At 41.2% G+C, this 23,896-nt stretch overlaps 2 protein-coding genes across 3 annotated transcripts; both read right to left on the reverse strand.

Annotated features, from left to right (window-relative positions):
- Positions 1-5: 5 nt before the first annotated feature.
- Positions 6-14,562, reverse strand: slc8b1 (solute carrier family 8 member B1). Of its 2 annotated transcripts, XM_054773943.1 has the most exons (15): positions 14,098-14,562; positions 12,978-13,130; positions 12,586-12,638; positions 9,126-9,183; positions 5,672-5,777; positions 5,389-5,556; positions 4,912-5,025; positions 4,766-4,840; positions 4,072-4,202; positions 3,624-3,765; positions 2,215-2,336; positions 1,965-2,118; positions 1,809-1,889; positions 540-604; positions 6-463 (listed from the first exon to the last, which is right to left on the reverse strand). In XM_054773943.1, exons 1-15 carry the CDS (start codon positions 14,122-14,124, stop codon positions 281-283), a joined length of 1,632 nt encoding a protein of 543 aa, XP_054629918.1. In that variant the 5' UTR covers positions 14,125-14,562; the 3' UTR covers positions 6-280. The 2 variants fall into 2 exon arrangements, with proteins under 2 accessions (XP_054629918.1, XP_054629919.1); XM_054773944.1 differs by lacking the exon at positions 14,098-14,562 and having other exon boundaries at positions 5,672-5,775; positions 9,125-9,183; positions 12,978-13,125.
- Positions 14,563-15,264: 702 nt separating this feature from the next.
- On the reverse strand, positions 15,265-22,279 carry LOC129179997 (acyl-CoA dehydrogenase family member 11-like). The gene is made up of 15 exons (XM_054773942.1): positions 22,238-22,279; positions 21,292-21,579; positions 20,627-20,850; positions 20,422-20,521; positions 20,108-20,225; positions 19,854-19,996; positions 19,572-19,724; positions 19,176-19,270; positions 18,981-19,080; positions 18,755-18,895; positions 18,527-18,619; positions 16,865-16,972; positions 16,604-16,775; positions 16,462-16,528; positions 15,265-16,360 (listed from the first exon to the last, which is right to left on the reverse strand). The coding sequence occupies exons 2-15, from the start codon at positions 21,568-21,570 to the stop codon at positions 16,246-16,248; spliced, it is 1,908 nt and encodes a 635-aa protein (XP_054629917.1). The 5' UTR covers positions 21,571-21,579; positions 22,238-22,279; the 3' UTR covers positions 15,265-16,245.
- Positions 22,280-23,896: the final 1,617 nt, after the last annotated feature.

The following is a 23,896-nucleotide window of genomic DNA, read 5'->3' on the forward strand; positions in this document are numbered from 1 at the left end:
TGTAACAGTATGTAAAAGGTGTTTATTATCACAAAGCAGCTTGATTGTCATAATGTATCATTCTGTCCCTATTTAAAACTGGCATCAGATTTAAAAAGCTATGCAGAAGATTGATGTCACAGTAATTTTCCTGAGCAAAAACCGCTTAGCTCCATGAATAAAAGCCCAGCGAGCTTGTCGGCAGTCGTCAAGTGCAGTAAAAAAAAAAAAAAAAAAAAAGTGCTTCAAAGTCACTTGTCGAGGTGTGTCGCTTTGCATCCCTCATGTGAGCCTGCACGGCTTAGATGGAGCCAAACTCGGTGAGCAGAGCAACCACGAGGAAGGTGGCGTAGAAGATGAGGAGGAAAATGCCGTAGGGCCGACCCAAGTGGAAGCGGCTCAGTGGAACAACGACAAACGACAGAACCAAAGACACACCCAGAGATCCTGCCAGAACCCACGTCAGCAGTCCATCTGGTTCCAGCTGCAGAGGAGAACAGCAGAGGGTTTAAAAAGTACTGATTTGCAGATGACCTCTGTGTGCTTTTTGTGTAAATGACCTGCACTGCAGAGTGTGTTTTCATCATCTGCACCAGACAGCCTAAGCCCACTCCAAACAGCATGTCTGGTGATGATGCAGTTAAGGGCATTCACAAATAAACAACTGGCTAAATCAAAAACAACCACTCAGTTTGAAGTAAAGCACAGACTGCAGGTAAAACCCTCTATTAAGTAATGAAGTCACTGACGATGTTATTTAGACCAGTGATCCCCAACCCCCGGGCCGCATAGAAAGAAAAAATAATTTCCATGTTGTTTTATTTTGAAAAGTGGCCGGATTCTCTCTGTTACATCCGTCTCACTTGACGCATGCCCATTGTGCGTGTGCTAACTTTATCTCATGCCGCACAGATAGACTACTACTGTATTTTTACCATTTTTCTTTCACCTCATATTTGGTGTCAAATGCTGATACTATGTGGGAATGCATAAAGGTAAGTTTTGATGACTTATTGAGTGCTAATGTGCACATTTGTCTCAAGTTAATTCATGCTAGCACACTGCCTTTTTACCACACACGTCATGTCTTTGTTTTACACAATGCATAATAAATAAGATAAATTAGATGGCTGTAATGTACGAAACCCAGTAAACCCATGAAACACGCTATCAATCAGAAAGTCTCTATCATATCAATTTTAAATTCCTTGATGAGAACCAAAAAAACCTAACCTATGAAAAATACATGATTTGTTGCTTACCATGTTCGACCGATTAGCTTATTTTATATAATATGTACTAAAATCTTACTTAAAATATGCTTTTTCTTGTTTTCTTGTTCACATTTTCTTGTTCTTTTGGCGGATTATTTTGTTCAGATTTGAGTACATACTGTATATTACTTAAGATAAAGCATATTGTTCAAAAACATATCTTGTGAGTCAAAAATAAATATTGTTGACCTTTATTTTAGATTGTAACGTCCTGTTTTGTACCTTAAACAGGCCACTACTTGCTTCCGGAAGATGTGTCTTGCTCTACAGAGTTATTTAATCATGCTTGGATTTCACTTTTTGTGTCATAATAAGTACGTTGTATTGTTTTTTTGCGGGTTGTTAAATAAATAAATAGAACATTGAAGCAATGGAAATGTGGTCTGATGAGGCCGTATGAATTTTCATAGAGCCACTTCAGAGTCCAGACCTGTTGCGTCCCTTGGACAAAAATAAATGTTGTGATCATCCGACGGACAATCACAAGAGAATGTGACCCTCCAGACAAAAGGAGAGAGCAGAGAGAATCCAATCAAAGTGTGCAAATAAGGATACTGAAAATGATGCCTCCAAAGCAGGCTGAGATGGCCATCCTTGGGTAACCTTGTCTTGCAATAGTGATGTCTGAAAAACAGTCTAAAACAAGAACGGGTCGGGGTATGATTATTCAAGACATGTCCATGTACACACATTTTCAAAAAGATAACTCACCTCCTATGCTGTTGCCCCAGGCCAGAAGAGTCAAGCCCAGCACAGTGTTACTAAGGCTGAGCACCACTCCGAGCATGTGCAGAAGGCTGACCACCTCTGATGCCGCTGCACTGATCAACACTGCACTCACGACAAAGCCCAAAATAGCAAAGAGCTGACAAAAACAACATCAGGTTAGATGAGGACCAAGAAAGGTGGAGCTTTATATTGCATACTTTTGGGGGGCATTAGAGCTGGAAGGCATATTTACTGGGTGATATTTCGGGGGGCACTCATTCGTGGTGCTGCAGAAGACAATAGCAGACAGGAAGAGTCCAAGGAGAAGAGTCAGCACCCACACAGGAAACTGTCCTTCAATCAAATAATCGCCAACTAGACAGAAAAAAGCAGGTGGGAATGCACGAAGAGCAAGATCATACGAAAAGAACGCCACAATGTAGCTCACCAGACATCATCCAGTTGTTTTCATTTTAGTACATCGTTTAACAGAGCAATCAGATTCCAATAACAAACTTATTGAGTTCACGTTAAATTAACTCTTCTGCATTCTTAACAGGTCTATTATTGTCTGGCTTATGCACGTTACTGCCACCTACTGTCAAGCCTTGGCACTGCATTGAATTTACAACAAAAGATAGTTCTTTTTAAGTACTTGAATCACTTTACAGTGTTCCCTCGCTCTATCGCGGTTCACCTTTCGTGGATTCGCTGTTTTTCGGATTTTTTTTGTGCATCTTTTTTTTTATCACAGCGTACGAATGCTGTTACAGGCCGAGCGTGGCCCTTTAAGAAGAATTGCACTGTGGGAAGTGTCTATCTCTTCTCTTTCTCATCTGTCTGCACCGCCCATTGTTTTCTGCGTCTTGATTGGCTGTAGACCATTGTCAATCAACCTCCCTTGTGCCGTCCTGCCAGGTCTCCTGTGTCGCTAGCTTGCTTGCTAGCTTGTTAATGAATCTTCGGTTCGTCTGCAGCAAAATGTTTTAACAAGGATACAAAAACGCTACAGTACAGCAGAACGTCGCCAGGATGGAAAGGCACGGTCGTATGAGTGAAATATGCGCGAGTGGCTTAATAATTTCTTGTGTTGATCATTAAAGTTCAAACGAAGGTTTGAACTTTTTCGAGTGTTTAAAACAAGAGAGAAATGTGAGAAAATGTTAATGCCTGTCTGAGAAAAGTGTTTAAAGTGTATGGTGAGGGGTTTTACAGCCTTAAAACATATATAATAATTGTAAAAAAAGATGGCTACTTCGAGGATTTCACTTATTGCCGACTATTTTGGGAACCTATCCCCCGCAATAAACGAGGGAACACTGCACCTAGTGTTACTTAATTTCTTTCTTTTCACGTTTTACTTCATCTTCTTTATGGTTTGATTTTGTCGAACCCGTCTTCACTAAATGTTTTTATCAATTAATGTAGCTATTTACAACTGTTAGCTATTTACAACTTAAGTTTCTTCTTTTAAACCTCATTACTTAAGACTGTGTTGGACAAGCTGGGGGAAAGCTAACATGAGGCGCTTTGTGTTACACCTACAGTATGTATGACAGCTGCCATACATTTTGATTTAATGTTAAATGTCAAATGCCAAAATACTGTACACCAAAAATTCTGAATGACCCCCCCGAGTGGGATACAGTCCTTTCTGCTTACATAGTCCAGACTGGAAGGCGAGCACACACACGAGTGGGGCTGTGATCAAATGCAGACAGTTGAGTGGCCGTCTCCAGTTCTTGTCTTCCTTATCAAGATCAACAACAGGAATGCACAGCAGCAGCATGACCTCCACGGGCGTCTGAGGGGCGGACATGACAGTTTAAAAGTCCTTATTATGCAAAATGGACTTTTTAGCAATGTTATAACAGCTGAAGTGCACAATAGTGCTTCTTGTCAGAGGCAGGTGTGGGCAAACGCAGCCCATTAGCAAGAAAGCTACAGACACAAAACAGCATGGTTCCTGTAGAGCTCACTGAAAGCACTTTTAAACTCCAGCACCAAGGCTAGATTGTGGTTTTGATGATTTAAAAGAGGTGGAAAAATAGAACAACATGGAATAAAGACTTGGCACAGTGTTAGGCTTTGGGTGTCTGCCTCCTCGCACCTTAAATACTTTAACGACTCTCCACTTCCACGATTCCCTCCTCCACTTCCTGGTGTCCACCGGGTTGAGCGAGGTCAGCAGGATCTGTTTGGTGGACTCCGTGTAATGCAGAAGTGGCCTGTATTCCGACTCTGAAGCAGACAAGACATACATGTTCATGTGACAGTAATCCCTCGTTTATCATGGTTAACTGGTTCCAGACTCGACCGTGATAAGTGGAATTTCCTCTTTACAAATGAAATATTTTCATAGTTTAAGCATAGAAAACCTGTTTATAACCTTCTAAATACAATTTTTAACATGATCAGAGCCTCCTAGACACCATATAACACCTCTACAGTCAATATAGTAGACATGATAACTGAAAAAATGACATAATATAGACTCACACATATTTGCTTTGGGAGAATTCTTTCCGTCTTTATGTAACATTACTGACACCTAGTGACAGTGTAGAATACATATCACAATGTGTCTTTCAGTGCATTTTCTGAATGCCTTATATTTGTATTTTAGTTCATTTAGCCATTTTTTGTGCTTGAAAATGATTAACTTAGGCCAAAATATGTAGAATCGTCATCAACCACTAAACTGCGGTGATTTATTAATGAATATATTTTGAGTACGCGTAAGCGTGATGTGGCAAGGGACGACTGTAATATAATCCTGAATAAGCACGGGTGCGCTCCCCTACCGTATTCCGGTTGTTGCGTCGCAGCTAGCAAGCAGGGAACCTCGTTTTCGTACGAATCAGACGACTCCGACTCCGCTGCAGAGGAAACAAAGCGTTAGTGGCATCGGTGGAAACACCTGCAGCGCTTCTATCAGCTTCTGTCTAACCTTGAATATGTGAAACACCGTCCATCCTTGCATTGCTCAGACGTTTTTGTCGGCTGTAGATGTATGCACTGATGATTACCGTCATCACATACAGCACATAGAGACCCAGGTACCCTACACACGTCAGGACAGATCGGAGAGAAAACTCAAGTTACACTGACAGTAACAGTAATAGTATAACCATAGTATAACTTTTTTTAGTATAACTTTTTCTTGCGACAGCGGGTAGATAATATGTTGATTTAAATGGTAAAACAATAATAATACATATATAATATGTAGATATACATATACACACATTATTTTGACACTCCAATTGATTTTATATTGATGTATTGTATATTTTTAATTCAGTATTTTACTTATTTTTCATCCTTTTTATTTTTGCTCATTTTTTTAAACAGCTACAAAATTATTGGAATGTATGAATTTGACCTCAAGCTAGTTCGTGTTTTGGGGTAGCGATGAAGTGTGTACCCAGTGTTTCCCCCAGCGTCGTGGTTCCTCTGTACAGGATGAGATAAGTCCAGAACACCGCCACCATGTAGAAGATGACGTCACGCAAAAAGGGACGGGAGGCCACAGTGAAAGGTTTGACGAGCGCCACGCTGCCAGCGACGACGGTGGTGACAAATATGCCAGCTCCTGTGGATGTTGACGGGCAAAGCAGGTTGACGGGAAAACATCTTATAGCAGCAGGGTGGACATTTATCCTTCAACTTAAAGGCTTATTTGGGCAATAGATAAAGTATGCCTATACCGAATAATGCTCCAACAGCCAGGCCAGCCGTGTGAGGGCGGGAGAAGGCTGCAATGGCACTGAAGACGTCTGGGGCGCCATTACCAAGAGCCAAAAAGGTCACGCCCTCAACACAAACACTATAGTCAAGGAGAGATAATTCAACAATATGGACAATAAGTAAGAAAAGTGTGGGCAATGAGAGTGTGAGCGAACATCAATCCATTGGAAATGACATGAACAACCGTAGCATAGGGTACAACACCTGCCTCAGACATCTTGTGGTGAATATCATTCAAAATCAATAAAGTTCTTGCTTTGAGCGATACAATCTAGATCAAACTTTTTCCACCGAAGGCCACATACTGAAAAAGGAAAGGATAAAAGGGCCACTTGATATTTTGTAAACCAGCATGTTTGTAAATTGATTTGATTGATTTCCCTTTTTTTAATTCTGGTAAAATTCCGAATTTTCTTGCTAGATCGAATGTTTTTCTCTTAATATTTGGACTTTATTCAAATGAAATAAATGGCCGTACGGAGGTCTAGTGGTTAGCATGGTGGCCACACAGTCACAGTCTGGAGATCGGGAAGACCTGGGTTCGATTCTCCGTTGGGCATTTCTGTGTGGAGTTTGCATGTTCTCCCCGTAGCTAATGGCGGGTTAAGAGTTTAACCGGTGGTTAGGGGTTAACCAGTGGTTTTGAACAACCGGGCCCTGGCAGTTATGTGAGGTGCTTGGGCATCTCTGTGTGGAGTTTGCATGTTCTCCCCGTGCATGCGTGGGTTTTCTCCGGGTACTCCGGTTTCCTCCCATAGTCCAAAAACATGCATGTTAGGTTAATTGGTGACTCTAAATTGTCCATAGGTATGAATGTGAGTGTGAATGGTTGTTTGTATATACTGTATGTGCCCTGTGATTGGCTGGCGACCAGTCCAGGGTGTACCCCGCCTGTCGCCCGAAGTCAGCTGGGATAGGCTCCAGCATACCCCCGCCACCCTAATGAGGAGAAGCAGCATAGAAAATGGATGGATGAAAATGAAGTAAAATTACTGCGGCTTTTTTCTTTTGTGCTGCTGGGGGGGGTTTTTTGTTTCTTGTTAAATTATATTTTTAGAATGTGACATGAGCCAATAAAAAAAAAAACCTAGGCCGCACTTTGGACGCCCGTGATCTAGATAAATACACCTTGAAAGCAAAAATGTGTGCAGAAGAGAAACATCAATATCTTCTGAGCTGTCACTTCAAACAAGCAGCTACCCTTTAAAATCGATGCGGTTCTTCAACAGCAGCCTGATAATTGAAAACTACTGTTGGTTGAAAACTGTGAGTAAAAATTGCGCACGTACGAGTCCCTCACATTGTACACAGAACACATGAAGGACATAAAATACAGTAAGAAAACATTAAACGCAAAACTCAAATGAAATAGCAACCTTTGCATCTCAACAATAAGACCACTACACTGCTTAATTATTACTGTCACCTTCATAAGAGCAGCTCTTTTAACATGTTCAAGAATACTGTAGCAACCTGGGCCCGGTTGTCCAAAACTCGATTATTTATTTAACCATTGGTTAACTAGACTTAGCCAACCGGCACCGTTGTCCTGTCGTCCAAAACCCGGTTAACCGGCTGTTAACTTGACGTTAAAGTTAACACACCTGAGGACCACCGCTACCTTTTTAACAGGCGGTTAACTGTCAAGATGGAGTTGGCGGCTAACGCTGCCTTCGTGATGCCACACTGTCACATCTCTTTACGTGCATTGCTGATGTCTGGGTTGTGCATTACTTCACACGTTACTTTGAAAGGAAACTGTTTTATCGGACCGTGTTAAGCGTGCAAATTCTATCTTAGTCATGCTCAAGAACAACTATTTTGAATTTTGGAATAATTGTACATAGAGCTACGTATTTGAGGCTTTATCGGCGTCACAAGATTGTATTTTTATGAACTTGCAATTTGAGGCAACTTGTGTAACAACAACAAATAAAACATGCATTTGGTAAATATGTGTCGCTTATACATGAATAGCTAGTATACGTATTATCATCTTGGCACCAATATTAGGTTGAACTCTAAGACTCTTACAGTACGCTGAAGGCAAGCCGACTTTCAGTATTTTTCCAAACTACAACAGTTTGTGCTGAGCAAAATATTTTTAACCAAAAACATTTTTATTTAATTGTGTCGTTCATAAATTGCTCGCTTGTTTTAATTCATAAAATTTGTTGCAGAATACAATTTGAACATTTTTAAGTTAAGCGCATCTGGGCTCTTACTTTGAAGGCTGGTTAAGTAGTTGCGGTATCCGGCATAGTTCATTTTGCTGTAAAGCTGGAAACTAAGTTAAATATTGCTTACTTTAATTCATGATATATTTAACAAAAAATATTTGTTTAATTTCTTTTTTAAATTTGTTCAATCGTTCTGCTATCATTTTTTTTTTGCTAAACAGGAAGACAACAAAATGAGGAATTGTGGGATATATTGGCGCTGGCCAGTGACGTCACGGTTAATTTTTACCGTGCTGTTAACTAACGATGTGACTAAGCATGTTTTGAACAACGCAGTTAGCTAATGGCGGGTTAAGAGTTTAACCGGTGATTAGGGGTTAACCAGTGGTTTTGAACAACCGGGCCCTGGCAGTTATGTGAGGTGCTTGGGCATCTCTGTGTGGAGTTTGCATGTTCTCCCCGTGCATGCGTGGGTTTTCTCCGGGTACTCCGGTTTCCTCCCACATCCAAAAACATGCATGTTAGGTTAATTGGCGACTCTAAATTGTCCACAGGTATGAATGTGAGTGTGAATGATTGTTTGTCTATATGTGCCCTGTGATTGGCTGGCGACCAGTCCAGGGTGTACCCCACCTCTCGCCCGAAGTCAGCTGGGATAGGCTCCAGCATACCCCCGCAACCCTAGTGAGGATAAGCGGCCTAGAAAATGGATGGATGGATGTTGTTTTGGCGTGGTTCGGCCAACATTGGCCTATTTTGGCAAAAAAGAGATTGTTACAACGTCTGTGTAGATGTTATTATACAATAGATAGATAGACACTTTAACAATCTCCCAGAGAAATTGTAGAATTGTAAAAAGTGTATTGTTCCACTGTAAGTAGTTTACAGGCCAAAATTTAAAACGTTTTTAATAAATTTATGGGAGAGCGTGTATGTAACCACAAAATGGCAAGGACCACCTGCACTGATTTGATCACTGACCTCAGCTTCCTCGCCCTTTTACTCTTAGGTATCATTCAAAATCAATCAAAATCAAAAGGGTTCCTACTCAGAATGAACATAAACAGATTGTTGATAGTAAAACCACAATGGCCGTAAGGTGACTCAGAGCCAAATCCCATTGCAAGGCATGGACCACATCCAGCAAGCCAGCTGTGCTCTGATTGGTCAGACAACAGATGGCTCATGCAATAGTAGCCAATAGCAGAGCTTCAGGTGTAGCCTTGAAGGATACTGCTACGTTGTGGGTGAGGTGCAGGCTGGTGGAGATGGCTGACAAGTTGGGACAGAAACTGAGGAGAAACACAAACAAGAACTTTATGAAAAACTCTTTTGGATAATTTCCCTGCTCAGATTTATGAACAGACTCCTTTCTCACTTGTGGTCATTGTACTGTACTCATGTCAAAAAGCAGAACATTACACTTCCACCGAGGGAAGCTCACAGTCACACCAGTGAAGTGAAACTGATGAAAATTTCCTGGTGAATGCACATGTGACCCGAAGCAGCAGTAACATGATGAACGGGACATTTCACGTGTCATTCCATGAACATCAACGACAAGAACTAGCGGAGTCCTCGCGAGTTTAAAACGTGATGAGATTCAGAAAAAACAAACAAAACAAAACAAAAAATATATATATATGTGTGTGTGTATTTATTTTATTTACATAATTATTTAATTCATTTATTGCATGGTCACAATAAAGAAATACAATGACATGATAAATGACAATGAACAGCCATTACCATGTGCATGCATGGCAGTTTTCCTCGTCCCACACCTCCCAACAGGCAGGAGTGTTCACTCTGTGTATTGGTTCAGCACTTAGACACTTCATAGCACAATGATGTTCCATAGAACAACGGCAAACAGAGTGAAACTTGAATGTGGATGTAGCTAATGACAGGCATGCTAAAGAACTCACTGCTGTCCTTGAAATGTTTGGTCTAACTCATCATGTGACTGAGCCCACCAACAATAGAGGGCACACTCCTGATTTGATCATTACTAAGGGTGTTGCTATTTCAAATATAGATGTTGTGGATGTTGCTTTGTTTGATCACTTTTGTGTTTTCTTTGACCTGTCTGTTACACCCAAACCAGCAGTTGGGTCTGCAGTTGTTCAGGGAAGACTCATTAATGACAGCACAGGGACACAGTTTGTGGCAAGGATTAGGTTTGAAAACACTCCGTGTTCTAATGTTGATGATCTGTTATCTCTTATACATCAAGTGTTGTAAATGTTTTGGATACCATTGCTCCTGTCAAAGTAAGAATGGCTAAAAGTAAGCAAAAGGTGCCATCGAGAAAAGATGAGTCTGTCAGGGCACAGAAAAGGGATGGCGCAAGTCAAAGCTCCAGGTTCATTATGAGGTTTACAATGAAAAGCTATGTGTTGTCAACCAAACGTTGTGTGGAACAAGGGAGAGTTATTTTTCTGAAATCATCACCAACTGTAGTAGCGCCTCTCGTGTACTGTTTGCTACAGTTAACAGATTAACAAACCCTCTTGTTTCACTGTCCTTACAACTCATTTCAACATCTAAGTGCAATGAGTTTGCAACATTCTTTCATGACAAAGTTTAAGGTATAAAAAATGAAATCATTTCCACAACACAAATAAATATTCTGCAGCCATCAAAACACCTCAAGCTGACACACTTCACACCTGTCATTGACAAAACAGTTGAAGAGATCATCTGTAGTCTGGGTCCATCGACGTGCTGCCTTGGTGAGTTACCCACTAGATTTCTAAAGTCTGTGCTGAGCAGTTTGCTACCACAACTGACTCATCTAGTTAACATCTCAATTCAGACTGGAACATTTCCAAAGGCCCTAAAAACTGCTGTCATTAAGTCTCTTCTGAAGAAGAGCAGTCTTGATGCCACATTGCTGAACAATTATCATCCCATATCATACCATTCTTGGGAAAAGTCTTAGAAAAGGTTGCACACCAACAGCTTACTGACTTTCTCCTCTAACAATGTGTTTGATGCTTTCCAATCAGGCTTTAGGCCCCACCACAGCACTGAGACAGCTCTGATCAAGGTGGCAAATGATATGCGTCTGAATACAGATGCAGACAAAGTATCACTTTTAGTTCTGCTGGACCTGAGCGCTGCCTTTGACACAGTTGACCATGTGTTATTACACGGTTAGAAAACTGTGTGGAAATCTCTGGTACTTCTCTAAACTGGTTCAAGTCCTATCTGGAGGACAGGAAGTACTTTGTTGGAATTTGTAACTGTGTCTCAGACCAAATGGCTATGACCTGTTGGGTTCCCCAGGGGACAATCCTGGGACCCCTGTTGTTCAATCCGTACATGCTTCCTTTAGGCCAGCTAATACGCAGCTGCAATGTGTCCTACCACAACTATGCAGACGACACTCAGATCTCAGATCGTCACTGACGGCAGGCGAACATGTTGCTGCAGATTTACTTTGTCACTGCATCAAACAGATCAGTGTGTGGATGCAAAACAACTTTCTCCAGCTAAATGCAGACAAAACTGAAATCATTGTCTTTGGCCCACAGAAACAAAGAGAAAGTGTTATTAGCCACCTTAAGACTCTTTGTCTAAAACCTAATCATCAGGTTTGCATCAGAAATCAAGGGTTAATAATGGACTCAGATCTGAACTTTAACAGCCACATTAAATCAATAACATCATCAGCTTTTTACCACCTAAAAACATTGCCAAAATCAAGGGAATAGCGTCTAAGACAGATTCAGAGAGACTAATCCATGGCTTTGTCCTCAGCAGGCTAGACTACTGTAACAGCCTTCTCACCGGACTCTCTAAATGAGCTGTAAAACAGCTGCAGTGCATCCAGAATGCTGCTGCTCGAGTCCTGACTAGAACCAGGAAATATGACCATATTAGTCCAGGACTCAAGTCTCTTCACTGGCTTCCTGTCACTCAGAGAATAGACTTTAAAACAGCTTTCTGCTTGTGTACAAGTCTTTTCGTGGTCTTGCACCAAAGTACATCTCTGACATGTTAGAGCCACATAAACCACTTGGAGCTCTGAGAAGCTCAGGAAGTGGTCTCCAGCGGGTGCCCAGAGTCGGGACTAAACAAGGTGAGGCTGCGTTTCAGTTTTTTTGCTGCCAAAATCTGGAACGGTCTTCCAGAAGATGTGCGACAATCCTCAACTTTGGCAATGTTCAAATCCAAACTGAAAACACTATTCAGCTATTCAACTGTGCATATGACAGCTGAAAGTATTTTATCTGCACTCTTCATTTTTAATCTTTTTTTGTTTTATGGAATGATTTATGGAATTTTATGTCATGATTTTAGAATGACTTTATGTTTTTATGAAATTATTCTATGAAGTGATTTTGCCCTTCTTTTATGTAAAGCACCTTGTGTATGAATTGCGCTCGATAAATAAACTTACCTTGTCTTGCCTTGCTTATTTTTAGTCTATATTATCGTAACAGTGGTTCATTTGGTCTAAAAAAATGTTGACAATAATATCATTTAGCATCAATTTGTGGGACAAGAAACATTTCAAAACGCACTTGCATTGTTTTGTGAGTCAGTTAAATAAAAAGTCATATTTTTTTCATTGTACTTTTCTTAAAATTCATGTTTAAATCTCATCTTGTCTCGTTCTCGAGGGCCCAATTTCATGCATCGTCTCATCACGTGACAACCCTAGAAAAAAACATATAAACACTTACAACTTCGATGCAGTGAGGCCAAGGATGACGAACAAAAACAGCAACCATATAACCTATGGAGAAACAGAAGGAAGAAAATATCATATGTTCTATTTATTTCTTTGATGCAAACATAACACACAGGTCAGGAGTGTCCAAACTTGTTCCACTGAGGGTCACATACTGAAACATCAAAGGATGCAGGGGCCCACTTTGATATTTTTAGATATTTTTTAATTTGGTAAAAAAGCTGCAAAAACTCTTACATATTTACAGGCAAAGCATTGTGTTATTATTAATTATTAGGATCAAAATTTCAGATTTGTCTCTGTACATTGTGCCTTCTTGGGTTTTTTGGTTTCATTTTATTTCTTCAATGTGCCATGGGCCAATATAAATAGAAAAAGGCTTACACAGAACGTGACGATGAGGGGGGTGAGGTCAGGTGGAAGCAGACAGAAGACCACTTGTAGATAGTTGATGAAGCCATCTTGCATGTTACAGTCTGATGTGTTCTTGACAAATGCACAGCGCTCTGCAGCACTGACGTTCATCACAGAGTCGCACTATACACACACACACACACACACATGCACACGTTATTCTTTCCCGACATCCCCTCGTGGCATGCATTAGTCCTGGCTGATTCATTAGGGGTTACATAAAGATCAAACATTAAATCACAAAGAGCTGTCGAGAAAAGTGTCACCATTTTGTGGGAAAAATAAAAGATTTCTGTTTTGTGCCGATGAAGATAGGGAGGACTTTGCAGGAAATATTTCCCTAAGTAAAACTACACTAATCATCATAAAATGTATAGTTATAGTCATAACCATGGCACTAGGCACGGTTGCCTCGTGGTGAGCATGTGTGCCTGACAGTCAGGGGATCTGGGTTTGAAACGCCATTTGGAACATTTTTTTGTGGAGTTTGCATGCTCCCCATGACTCCCACATCCCCAAAACATGCATGCAAAGCTAACTGGGGACTCTGCCTTCATTAGGGCCACGGGTGAGCTGGAGCCTATCCCAACTGACTTTGGGTGAGACGGGGTACACACTTGACTGGTCAACCACAGGACACATATTAGCCTAACATGCGTGTTTTTTGGAATGTGGGAGGAAGCCGGAGTACCTGTGTAGGAAACCCACACATTTTGTCAAACAGCCTGCTTGAGCTATTATTAATCTAATGACGCTTGAAGTATAATTATCCTAATGACAATGGTTATTACTATTTAATGAAAGTATAAAACAAAACAAAAATAAGGAAGAGGAAGAGGATTGGTGTATACAGGAAGAACTGTACAATAAGTTATTGATAGCTGAGGTGTACAGTCAGTATAGGTTGCCCTGACATCAACAAGTACATTATAGTCATCCGTTAAAAAAAAAGTCATCATGTGATCAAAACCTGCTGAAAATCTGACAGGTTAAAAACAAAATGAGGACAACATCATAATGTCCACTAAAGCACACATGAGGATGTGCAGTAGAGTTGTTGACTTATTGCTATTATTATTATCTCACTAACCTCGTCGTTGTTCTTTATCTGAGACATGACCACCAGCGAGGCGTTTAAGGACCCTCCGTCTACTTCCACACCTGTCTAGGTCGTCAGGACAGAGGACTCCGAAGAGGCCGGCTGGTGCAACAATGCCCCCACCAAGACAGACAGATAAGAAGTCAAAGTTATGACTGTTTTCTATCCAGGAGAAACGGCCATTCCGGTGACAGCTACGAGCTAAAACCGCTCAAGCTGGTTCCGTGTGGTGGACTCTCCCGTTTTTCTGGATAAACTGAGCCAAAAGAGAGTGGCAGCAAGGACTTAAAATATACGTCGTTATTCTGGATGGCAGAACCTTTCGCGTACACGTGCGGCGTGTTCCTTTGAATGTCTTTAAGTCTTTCTGCGAAAATGTCCAAAAATGCAGTGTACTGTACTGTAGTGTGTACACCTCAAACGAAAGCTCCACCCACTACGAAACGAACTGACGTCTGCTGCCTTCACTGACATCTCGTAAAGTCACTGAGTAGTTCAGCAACGCTAAGTAAAAAGTGTATACGTGTGTCTGTGAGAATACATATTCTCCCAAGACCCAGAAAAATACAAGCTGAATTTTTTGGCATGAAATAATCTCTTATTTATAATAAATTAAATGCTACAATGCTTTTTTTTTGTCAGAAAATGTATTTATCTTTATGCAATGTCTTTTGCAGTGTACAACAGGAATGTATAGCTAGTATCAACTTTTTCTTTTTTTTTTTTTACATAAAGCAAATTTAAATTACTTACAATGTAAAGTAATTCATAGCTAAGCTTGCTTATATTTTTATATTCCATGTTTAAAATGAACATCGGACATGAAAAAATATCAGTCACTTGAACCTTGGAACTTTTTTTGGTTTTGGAACTTTGTAAAAATGATACCACACTTTTTCAGTCATGCTATGAATGATTCTGCAAGAAGCAGTTTTTCTTTCTTGGCTACGCACATGCATTTTTGCGTCAACCATCCTCATCACGTTACATGAAAAAGTAGCAAGTCCTCATGTCCACCGCAGAGGGCATGGGAAAAATGTGTTGTTTAACCACCTTCAACTATTGATTAAACACACATCAAAAGCACAACTGGATAAATGTCATAACTGACTTCTCTCGTGCCTATGAAGCATACTGGTTGGTATAACAAACTTTTTGCGAATACAAATTTTCGATTTCTTAGGACGAACCTCCCAAATATCATCACTAGAAAGCCCAGGAGATCCCCTCCACAGCACACCACGTTTCATTCTTGTAGAGATACACTATATCAGTTTTATCAACCTCAGACTGAGCACAAGAAATGTCATTTTATTACATTTTCTTAAGAGTTAGGAGCAGATACATTAACGTCCCCCATATTTTCTCAAGGCCCCATGGATATCAGGTTTACTTTATTTACAGACATCTAGTGTCACTGACTGTAAAGAGTGAAGCAACTATTTAAAACACCCCTTCCACACAGTACATATCCACTGTATTTCAATTAGAAGCATTAATGCATATATACAGTACAGCAACGTGCAAAAAGTCTTAGGCCACTATTATGCTTTAGCAATACTTTAGCTCACTTTGTAGAGCACGGACCCCTACCAAGGCTGAATTGTTAAAAAATTGTGGCGTGTGTATGTGTTTGTTTAATAACAAATTCCTATATTAGCACCTTTATCCAGATCCTCACCTACATTGAAATGATTTTTCCTTGGTCCACGTGCCATGTGGTGGAAACAATTTCTGTATTTTGAATGTAATCTTCATATCTGTGTCTGTCCTATTTACTGTTGTACTGTGTCAAAATGACTACTGGTGGCCTCAGACTTTTGCACAGTGCTGCACAGAATGGGAAATGGCGTCATGTTACAAACTGCAATAGTGTCAGATGACAGAATGTCATCCAATTAAATTGCCATGCTTCAATGTAGACAGTGGCGGAGCTACGTGGCGACCCCACTGGCCAGCTAGACATTTCGGGTATCAACTTATTGCCACCCTTAAGTGAGTAATGGTCTCACCTTGGCCACTCCAATACAAAATTTCTGTCTCCTCCACTGAATGTAGATGTAGTTTGTCAAACAATATAATAAGTAGCGTTAAATGAACGTACAGCACAGCACATTAGAAATACAATATGCATCCATTTTAGTTCTGTGTTGTCTGGTCATACACGAGTGCTGCATCAAGTCCTGGAGCGTTGGGATCATAGCAGCCTCTCGCCTGGTTAGAAACGACGGGGCACAAATCCTGTTCACACCACCTGATGAAGCAATATAAAATGTAATTTGCATTCTGAATTATATATATACACTGTATATATATATATATATATATATATATATATATTTTTTTTTTCGTTACCTAAGCGCCGCATAGGTGTCTGATTGAGACGCTCTTTTCCAACTTGCATGGTCAATGAGAAGAGCACCTGTTATTAAAAATGAAGTGTGCCGTCAGTGGACGTCAGTTTCATTTGCTCTTTGGAGGTGTGTTTATCGTCTACCTGTATAGATGCGAGCCAGGCTATATGCCAGGTCTCTGGCTGATAGTTCCAGGTAGACTGGAGGTCTGGTGGCTGCCTCCCTGACAAAGCCCTCCAGTTTAGAGAGAGCATCGTCTACTGCTCTCACAGCTGGGCCTAGTGAGGAGACACTTGAAGCTCCTGCAAGGAGGGACTATAAATACACACACACAGAGTATAAATGTATGTTTGACTAGACTATTACGTGAATTTGCTTGACTTGTTCTTCCATCTAGTGCTTACTTTGACATGAGTAAAATAAGCATGCAGAACCATTCCTGAGCTCCGAGCCACACAGCGCAGAACATCCAGAGACAAAACATTTGTCGTGCCTTCCCATATGCTCAGCACCTGAACAAAAAAGTGTGAAAACTTAACATTTTTTTCCCTGTTCATGGGTTTTTAATATATGAACCTGTAGTATTCTGTGACGGGTAGGTACTGGTCCAAAGATTTTCCCATTCAATTTACATCACAGTTTACACAGTGATGATGTCATTAAAAAAAATTGTGAAATGATTTTTTTCAAAATCCAAAAATCCAAATCTTTTACATTAAATGAAAAAAATATGCATCTTTCATATATTTGCTAATTGTTTAGCAATGTTAGAAGCTGTAATATGTAACAAAATGTGATCCTACGAACGTGTTTCAGAGTCAAACACAAAAGAAAACCATTCATTCTATGGCGCTTATCCTCACTAGGGTTGCGGGTATGCTGGAGCCTACTCCAGCTGCCTTCGGGCGAGGGGCGGGGTACACCCTGGACTGGTCGCCAGCCATTCGCAGGGCACATATAGACAAACAACCATTCATACTCACATTCATACCTATGGACAATTTAAAATCGCCAATTAACCTAACATGCATGTTTTTGGCATGTGGGAGGAAACCGGAGTACTCGGAGATGAGAAATATCTTAAAATAACACAACAATAAATTTGTATATTATTAAGATAAATGCAAACGATGTGTGTATTGTTTATACAAATAGTTAACCATATTAGCCAAATTAATACGTGGCAGATATTTGTCGGTTCTTTAAAATTCTTTATTTTACTTTTTTATTGCCATAACAGTACAACTTTTTCTTATGTTTTTACTATCGCCAACTGGTAAACACCTCCCTCCATTCATCCTGGGAACAACACGAGGTGCATTCATGGACACTCCTATCTCTGAACATCGCAACAACATCTTTATTATGCGTGTACATGTGGTCTAAATAAACAGTAAGACAAAGAACAATACATGGATTTTGTTGTCAGCATTTAAGTGTGCTCGAAAATCCCGGAAAATACACCCAAAACATGAATTCAACTTGGATGAAGTGATGCCTTTGAACGCAACTCCTCAATGCTCATACTGTAGTAACACGGTTAAAGCGTGATTCAAATGTTCTGCTATTATTAAAAGTTAATACACACAAATATACTGTATATAATCCTGTCCTGTCATTTATCTTTCCTTTAATAAAATAAATACAATTACAATTGTCATATTTTACACATAGTTGCAAATGGTGATTAGTCACGTTTTCTTCATGTGAAAACTGTGATTAATATGATTTTAAATCATTTGACAGCTCTAGGTTTTTTCCCCCTTTCTTTGTGGCCTCCATTACCGCTTCATATTCAGCCACATTAGCATTTAGCAGCAATTCAAATTTAACATGAAAAATCCCATTTAACACATTTATGCGTATACTGTACAGTATGTACCGTATATTTCATGTCATTAGATCAGGTTGTAACTTGTTGTGCTTGTATATGGTCCTATTACATTGTCCCCACTTGGATCCAGAGGAAATTCGTCCTCTTAAGAGCCTACATTGAAGCCATTCACTAATTCATTTTTACAATGGTTTTGAAATGTCTTTATTGGGGGAGGGGGGGGTGACCTCACCTGTGCATCTCGAAGTATTCCAGGCAACCCTGTGTCCTCGATATAGCCTTGCCCGCCAAAGCTTTCCAAACCCTCCGACACCACAGCGACTGCCTGAAATTAGTCCTTTTACATTACGACGCTAATTATGACCCCTCAAGGGGAATTCAATCTACAGTTTTGTTTTTGTCGCACAACACTCAGAAAAACCACACCACATGCAAGGAGTGAAGATGTGTTTGTGCTCACCTGTTTCCCGGTGTAGAGTTTGACAACTGGTGTGAGCAGACGCAAAAGGTGTGTATCAAGCTGGGTGGCGATGCCGCTCTCCTCTCGACCCAGCAGGCGACACACATCCATCACCAGGAAGAAAGCTCCACGGGTCTCCACCTGCATCATAGTAATTTTTTGTTTTGTTTTTTTTAAAGGTGTGAGAAAAGCATGACGGGAAATGGTGAATGGAGCTTCAGGTTACCTCCATCCTGGCAAGAGTCTGCATGTGTAGCGGGTGGTCTTTAAGAAGCTTTGCGAAAGCGGTGCGGCGAGTGGCATAGTCACGAGCTAACTGGACCACCCTGTGAGTATATAAGAATTATTAATCTGTGTATTTAGAGCAGGGGAGAGGCAACTTGGTCATGAATCAATGCAAGGTTCTTGAGCTGTATCGTGCCTTCTCATTGCTGCGACTGCAGAGACGCTGTTGTGGATCCTGGTTATAGTTAGCATGTTGGCAATGGAGGCCACACCTCTTCCTTCTTCTGACAGCTTTTAATGAAGCAGAGAACATACACAACAAATCTGACTTGCACTCAATTACATTATAATCATAAATGGCATACAATTGGTCCTCTAAGGATGATTGGTATTTCATTTGTACAAAATGTACTTTAAGTTTGTAAGTACTTAAGTGGACAAATGTGCCACTTTAAATCACCAGAATTGAGATTAAAAAATTCAACAATTATTTTTCCCACAAAGATGGAGTTTCGTAACGGGTAAAAAAATTAAAAATTCCAAGAAAATTTCCCTCCCCTGTGGTCAAGCTTGCAGTGGTAAATACACTGACCTTGTGTGCCAGTAGCCCATCCAGCAGTAACTCAGCTGTTGGCATCTGTCTGGTTCCCAGCTTGTCCTTTAGCCTCTGAACCTCTATCCCTCTCAGGCGGCCATCTTGGTCTTGACTCACCTCGGCGTAGAACAGAGACAAACCTCGGTTACCCTGAAGGACACACACACCCAATCATGGATGAAATGTCATTCATAGACACACGCACACACACACACAACTGCAATGTCGTTCATAGAAAGTGACGTCTCTCACACACACACACAGTAGTGCAAGCAGTACCGGAGTAGTTGCTCCTGCTCTGTCGCGCACTCTGGCCAGTGTGAGCGTCATGTCTGCATCAGTGGCAGAAGTGAACCACTTGAAGCCATGGAGTTTGTACCAACCATCTGTTTGGGGAACTGCTACTGTCTCTGTGCCACTGGCTGAAAACACACACACACACACAAAAGCAATGAGTACGATAAAGCAACAAAACAAGTGGGCTTTTTGTCTTGTCTGAGAAAGTAGTCGCGAGTACAACTCCAACTACTGACAGACATCAGAGCCTCCTTGTCTCTCTGTCATCCACTGTCCTGATGTCCAGAAACGTTCAGGGTTACGTGTGGTCAGTCGATTGTAGGCTTCTTCTACCGGCCATGAAACTCCTATGGACTTCACATACACATGGGGTATACTGTAAATCACTTTCTATCTGTCAAGGGCCACTTCCTGGCATGACCAAATTGGCTGTAGATGCTTTAAGTTGTTTGGTTCAGTGATCTACAGTACACTCGAGAATGCACCTTCACCCAATTTGGACTGATGCAGGAAATGGAGAGATTTTTACAGAAAATGTGTTTTTATTCACCTGAATGACTTTGGCAGCTCCATCAGTCATGGCGAGAGGACAAGTGTAGAGTCCAGACGAGGGGGAGAAGAGGTACAACTTGCTCATCTGATACACCCGGCTGGAATAAAAATACACTTGAATCAGCTGATTAGGTCAATAACGATAAAAAAACTAGTATTCCATTGAGTTACATGAGCTAAACAAAAAACGGGACCCTCTTGACCTCCATTCTCCAAACGACCTCTCATAGGCAATGGCAACCAATCCCTCCAACGCCGACAGCTCTTTCATGCGTTTCCATGCCGGGGAGGTCAAGATCTGGTCCACTCTGCGGCCCCAAGGGTCAAAATGCACCAGGCGCGGAGGAGTGACCTCACACTCTCTGCCCCAACCGTCCACCTCAGTGGCCACACGCTCGCCAAAGGCACACAAGTCTGAGAAGACTGCCTGTGTACAGATAAGTACAACCACTGTCTATTATTTTGCATCACAATCATAGTAGAGCCGATTATACTCTATGTGAAGTACCTCACAAAAGTCAATACACCTTTCACATTTCACCTACTCTTTTTATTACAATATTCTCGAGAGACAATACTAGCAATGAAACTTGGATATATTTGCTGAGTCATTTTCAGTGGAGTAAATCTATACTTGTAAATCTATACTATACTGCTTTACAAGCTGTAGACTGACTACTCTAAAGTATATCGAGGTTATATTTACAGTATGTTGTATTGCCGCTTAAGAAGATATCCTGTAATGGTTGCTAAAATGAGGGGTATGCTCATTTTTGTGAGATACTGTAGCCTATATAATTGTCTCTATATTATTTTTGTTCATTGTTTATTATTGTAGGTTGTCTTGTGGAGGCCATATCTCGCTCACCTCCTGAGGCAGGTGTCGCCTCAAGTACCCTTTGAGCAAGGCATCCTCCAAAAAAGGGTTCTTGAGCACAGGTCCGTCCTGAAAGAAAGGTCCTAGGCTGGCTGCAAAAAAGGGTAAAGAGCCCGCTGTTTCCCAGAGCTGCTCTTCCTCAGAACCAGGTTTTGCACCCACTTCAGCGCTACTGCTGACACATCTAATGTGGAGAGGGGGGCAGGTGACACTGCACAACAACCTCCAGCTCCTGCAACCTCCAGACAGCCAGCGAAGTGTGGCTGACATGGCCACAGTCTGAACAATGGAGACAAAAAGAATAACTTTATTTACTGTTTCACAATAGAATGTTAACAATATCATGAATTATGTGATTTCCCTCAGCCAATCAGCAAAAGAAGGTAATGATAGTAGTTTAAAGTTATAATGATTAGATATGATTAAAAATGTGTAAAACCGTTAAGTAAAAAAAAAAAAATCAAAAACCCAAACAATGTCAGAAGGTAGATAGGTGCTGCCTTCCCAATTATCATCCATCCATTTTTTATACCGCTTGTCCTCACGAGGGTGCCTTTACATTTACCCGCCATTTAATAACCTCTCTTGAGCTCAAAATTGGGTCAAAGTTCATTTGCTGTCATTTTTGGCACAGCGCAGCACTAGTTGTATTAGCACTAGAACCAGTTCGGTGGAAAAGCGATATAGTTCGTAATATGTATACGTGTTATTGGTGATCAAGTGAAATAGTTGTGATTACAACCATCCGTAAGTATAGCGTCTTCTTTGCGGATATAACCCTGACTTCAGGCGACCACTTGGTTAAGTTAGCATTGCAGTTGAAAGGTTTCTGTTTTTTTAATTGTATGTATGAGTTCTAAGCACTTTATTCAACTTGTATGTTAACATTTAACTATCAGTCAAGTAAAAAGCGCGTTATTGTTAAAGGCGATCCTACCTTGCAGAGACAGGGCAGCACTTTGTTTACGTTTACCGGACATTCACTTTCAAAATAAAAGTCGACTTCCGCCGCGGCTAACATTGGAAGTGTACCGTATAATAATGTACGACTTGCAAAAAAAAAAAAAAAAATATATATATATATATATATATATATATATATATATATATATATATATATATATATATATACAATCACAATGCTTTGTAATAAAATTGGCTGACAGATTATTTCTATAAATACATTGGGTCTCATTGAAGAAACTGATCAAGTACTTCAGGACTGCTTTGGCTGCACAAACTGGGATGTGTTTAAAACTGCAGCGGGGAGGGAAGATTGTACTGTTGATTTGGATGAATATGCTTCTGCTGTTACTGGCTACATTAGCACATGCATAGAGACTGTTAGCACCACCGGGTATTACAGAAAATACCCTAACCAAAAACAGTGGATGAACTGTGATGTAAGGGCTAAGCTACGTGCTCGTTCGACTGCATTTGTCATGGGCACCGCTGAGGACTACAAAAAGGCCAGATATGACCTGAGAAGGTCCATACGAGAGGCCAAAAAACAGTACAGACAGAAGCTGGAGGGCTACTATTCCACCTCAGACCCTCGGCGCATGTGGGCGGGGCTCCAGCACATCACAGACTATTGACAGCGGAGTAGCGTAGCCACGTCCAGCCAAACCACACTTCCAGATGAGCTGAATGAGTTCTATGCCCGCTTTGACACCCAAACTCCTGATGAGCAGAGAGGGTGGCTAAAATTGGGGAGCACACAGGACTCACGTCTCATGGTGACATCAGCTGATGTGCGCAGGGTTCTGAACAAAACAAACCCACGAAAAGCAGCAGGCCAAGACAACATCTCAGGACGTGCACTTCGGGTTTGCTCATCAGAGCTAGCTGATGTGCTTGCTGACATATTTAACCTGTCACTTGCACAAGCATCTGTACCGACCTGCTTTAAGTCCACCACCATAGTGCCCGTACCCAAGAAGAGCAACGTGACCTGCTTGAATGACTATCGCCCTATAGCACTCACTCCTATTGTAATGAAGTGCTTTGAAAGAATAGTCATGACCCACATCAAAAAGAGCATCCCGGCGGCAACTGTGGACCCTCTACAGTTTGCATATCGCCAGAACCGGTCCACAGATGATGCAGTCAACACTGCCATCCACACAGCCCTTTCTCAGCTACAGGGCCAGGACACATATGTCAGAATGCTATTTATAGACTATAGCTCTGCTTTTAATACAGTCTGCCCCCACAAACTCACAGATAAGCTCCTCACACTTGGCCTGTCTCCCTCCCTCTGTAACTGGGTGTTTAACTTTCTCACAGGCAGGCCCCAGTCAGTCAGAGTCCACAATCGCACATCCAGCTCAAGAATTGTGAGCACTGGGACCCCACAGGGGTGTGTGCTGAGTCCACTCCTCTACACGCTCTTCACCTACGATTGCGTGGCCTCCCAGAACAACACCAGCATCATTAAATTTGCGGATGACACTACAGTCATCAGACTGATCACTGGTGGTGTTGAAACATCATACAGAAGAGAGGTGGCGGACGTCATAGCTTGGTGTCGTGATAACAATCTCCTTCTCAATACAGATAAGGCTAAAGAGATGATCATCGACCCAAGAACAAG

This window comes from Dunckerocampus dactyliophorus, chromosome 4 (genome assembly GCF_027744805.1).
Source record: "Dunckerocampus dactyliophorus isolate RoL2022-P2 chromosome 4, RoL_Ddac_1.1, whole genome shotgun sequence".
NCBI lineage: Eukaryota > Metazoa > Chordata > Actinopteri > Syngnathiformes > Syngnathidae > Dunckerocampus > Dunckerocampus dactyliophorus.

Bases quoted from the DNA above. Each gene is read 5' to 3' on its own strand.
- slc8b1 (XM_054773943.1), bottom strand. From the start codon at position 14,124: ATGTCTCAGATAAAGAACAACGACGAG. The intron at 5,778-9,125 runs GTATCCTTCAAG...GTTTGTGTTGAG, and splicing joins ACCTCACCCACAACGTAGCA to GGCGTGACCTTTTTGGCTCT. The intron at 2,337-3,623 runs GTAAGCAGAAAG...TTTTCTGTCTAG, and splicing joins CGCCTTCCAGTCTGGACTAT to TTGGCGATTATTTGATTGAA.
- LOC129179997 (XM_054773942.1), bottom strand. From the start codon at position 21,570: ATGTCAGCCACACTTCGCTGGCTGTCTGGAGGTTGCAGGAGCTGGAGG. The intron at 20,226-20,421 runs GTGAATAAAAAC...GTGTATGTGAAG, and splicing joins GAGCTGCCAAAGTCATTCAG to TCCATAGGAGTTTCATGGCC. The intron at 19,271-19,571 runs GTCAGTGTATTT...CTTCATTAAAAG, and splicing joins ATGGGCTACTGGCACACAAG to CTGTCAGAAGAAGGAAGAGG.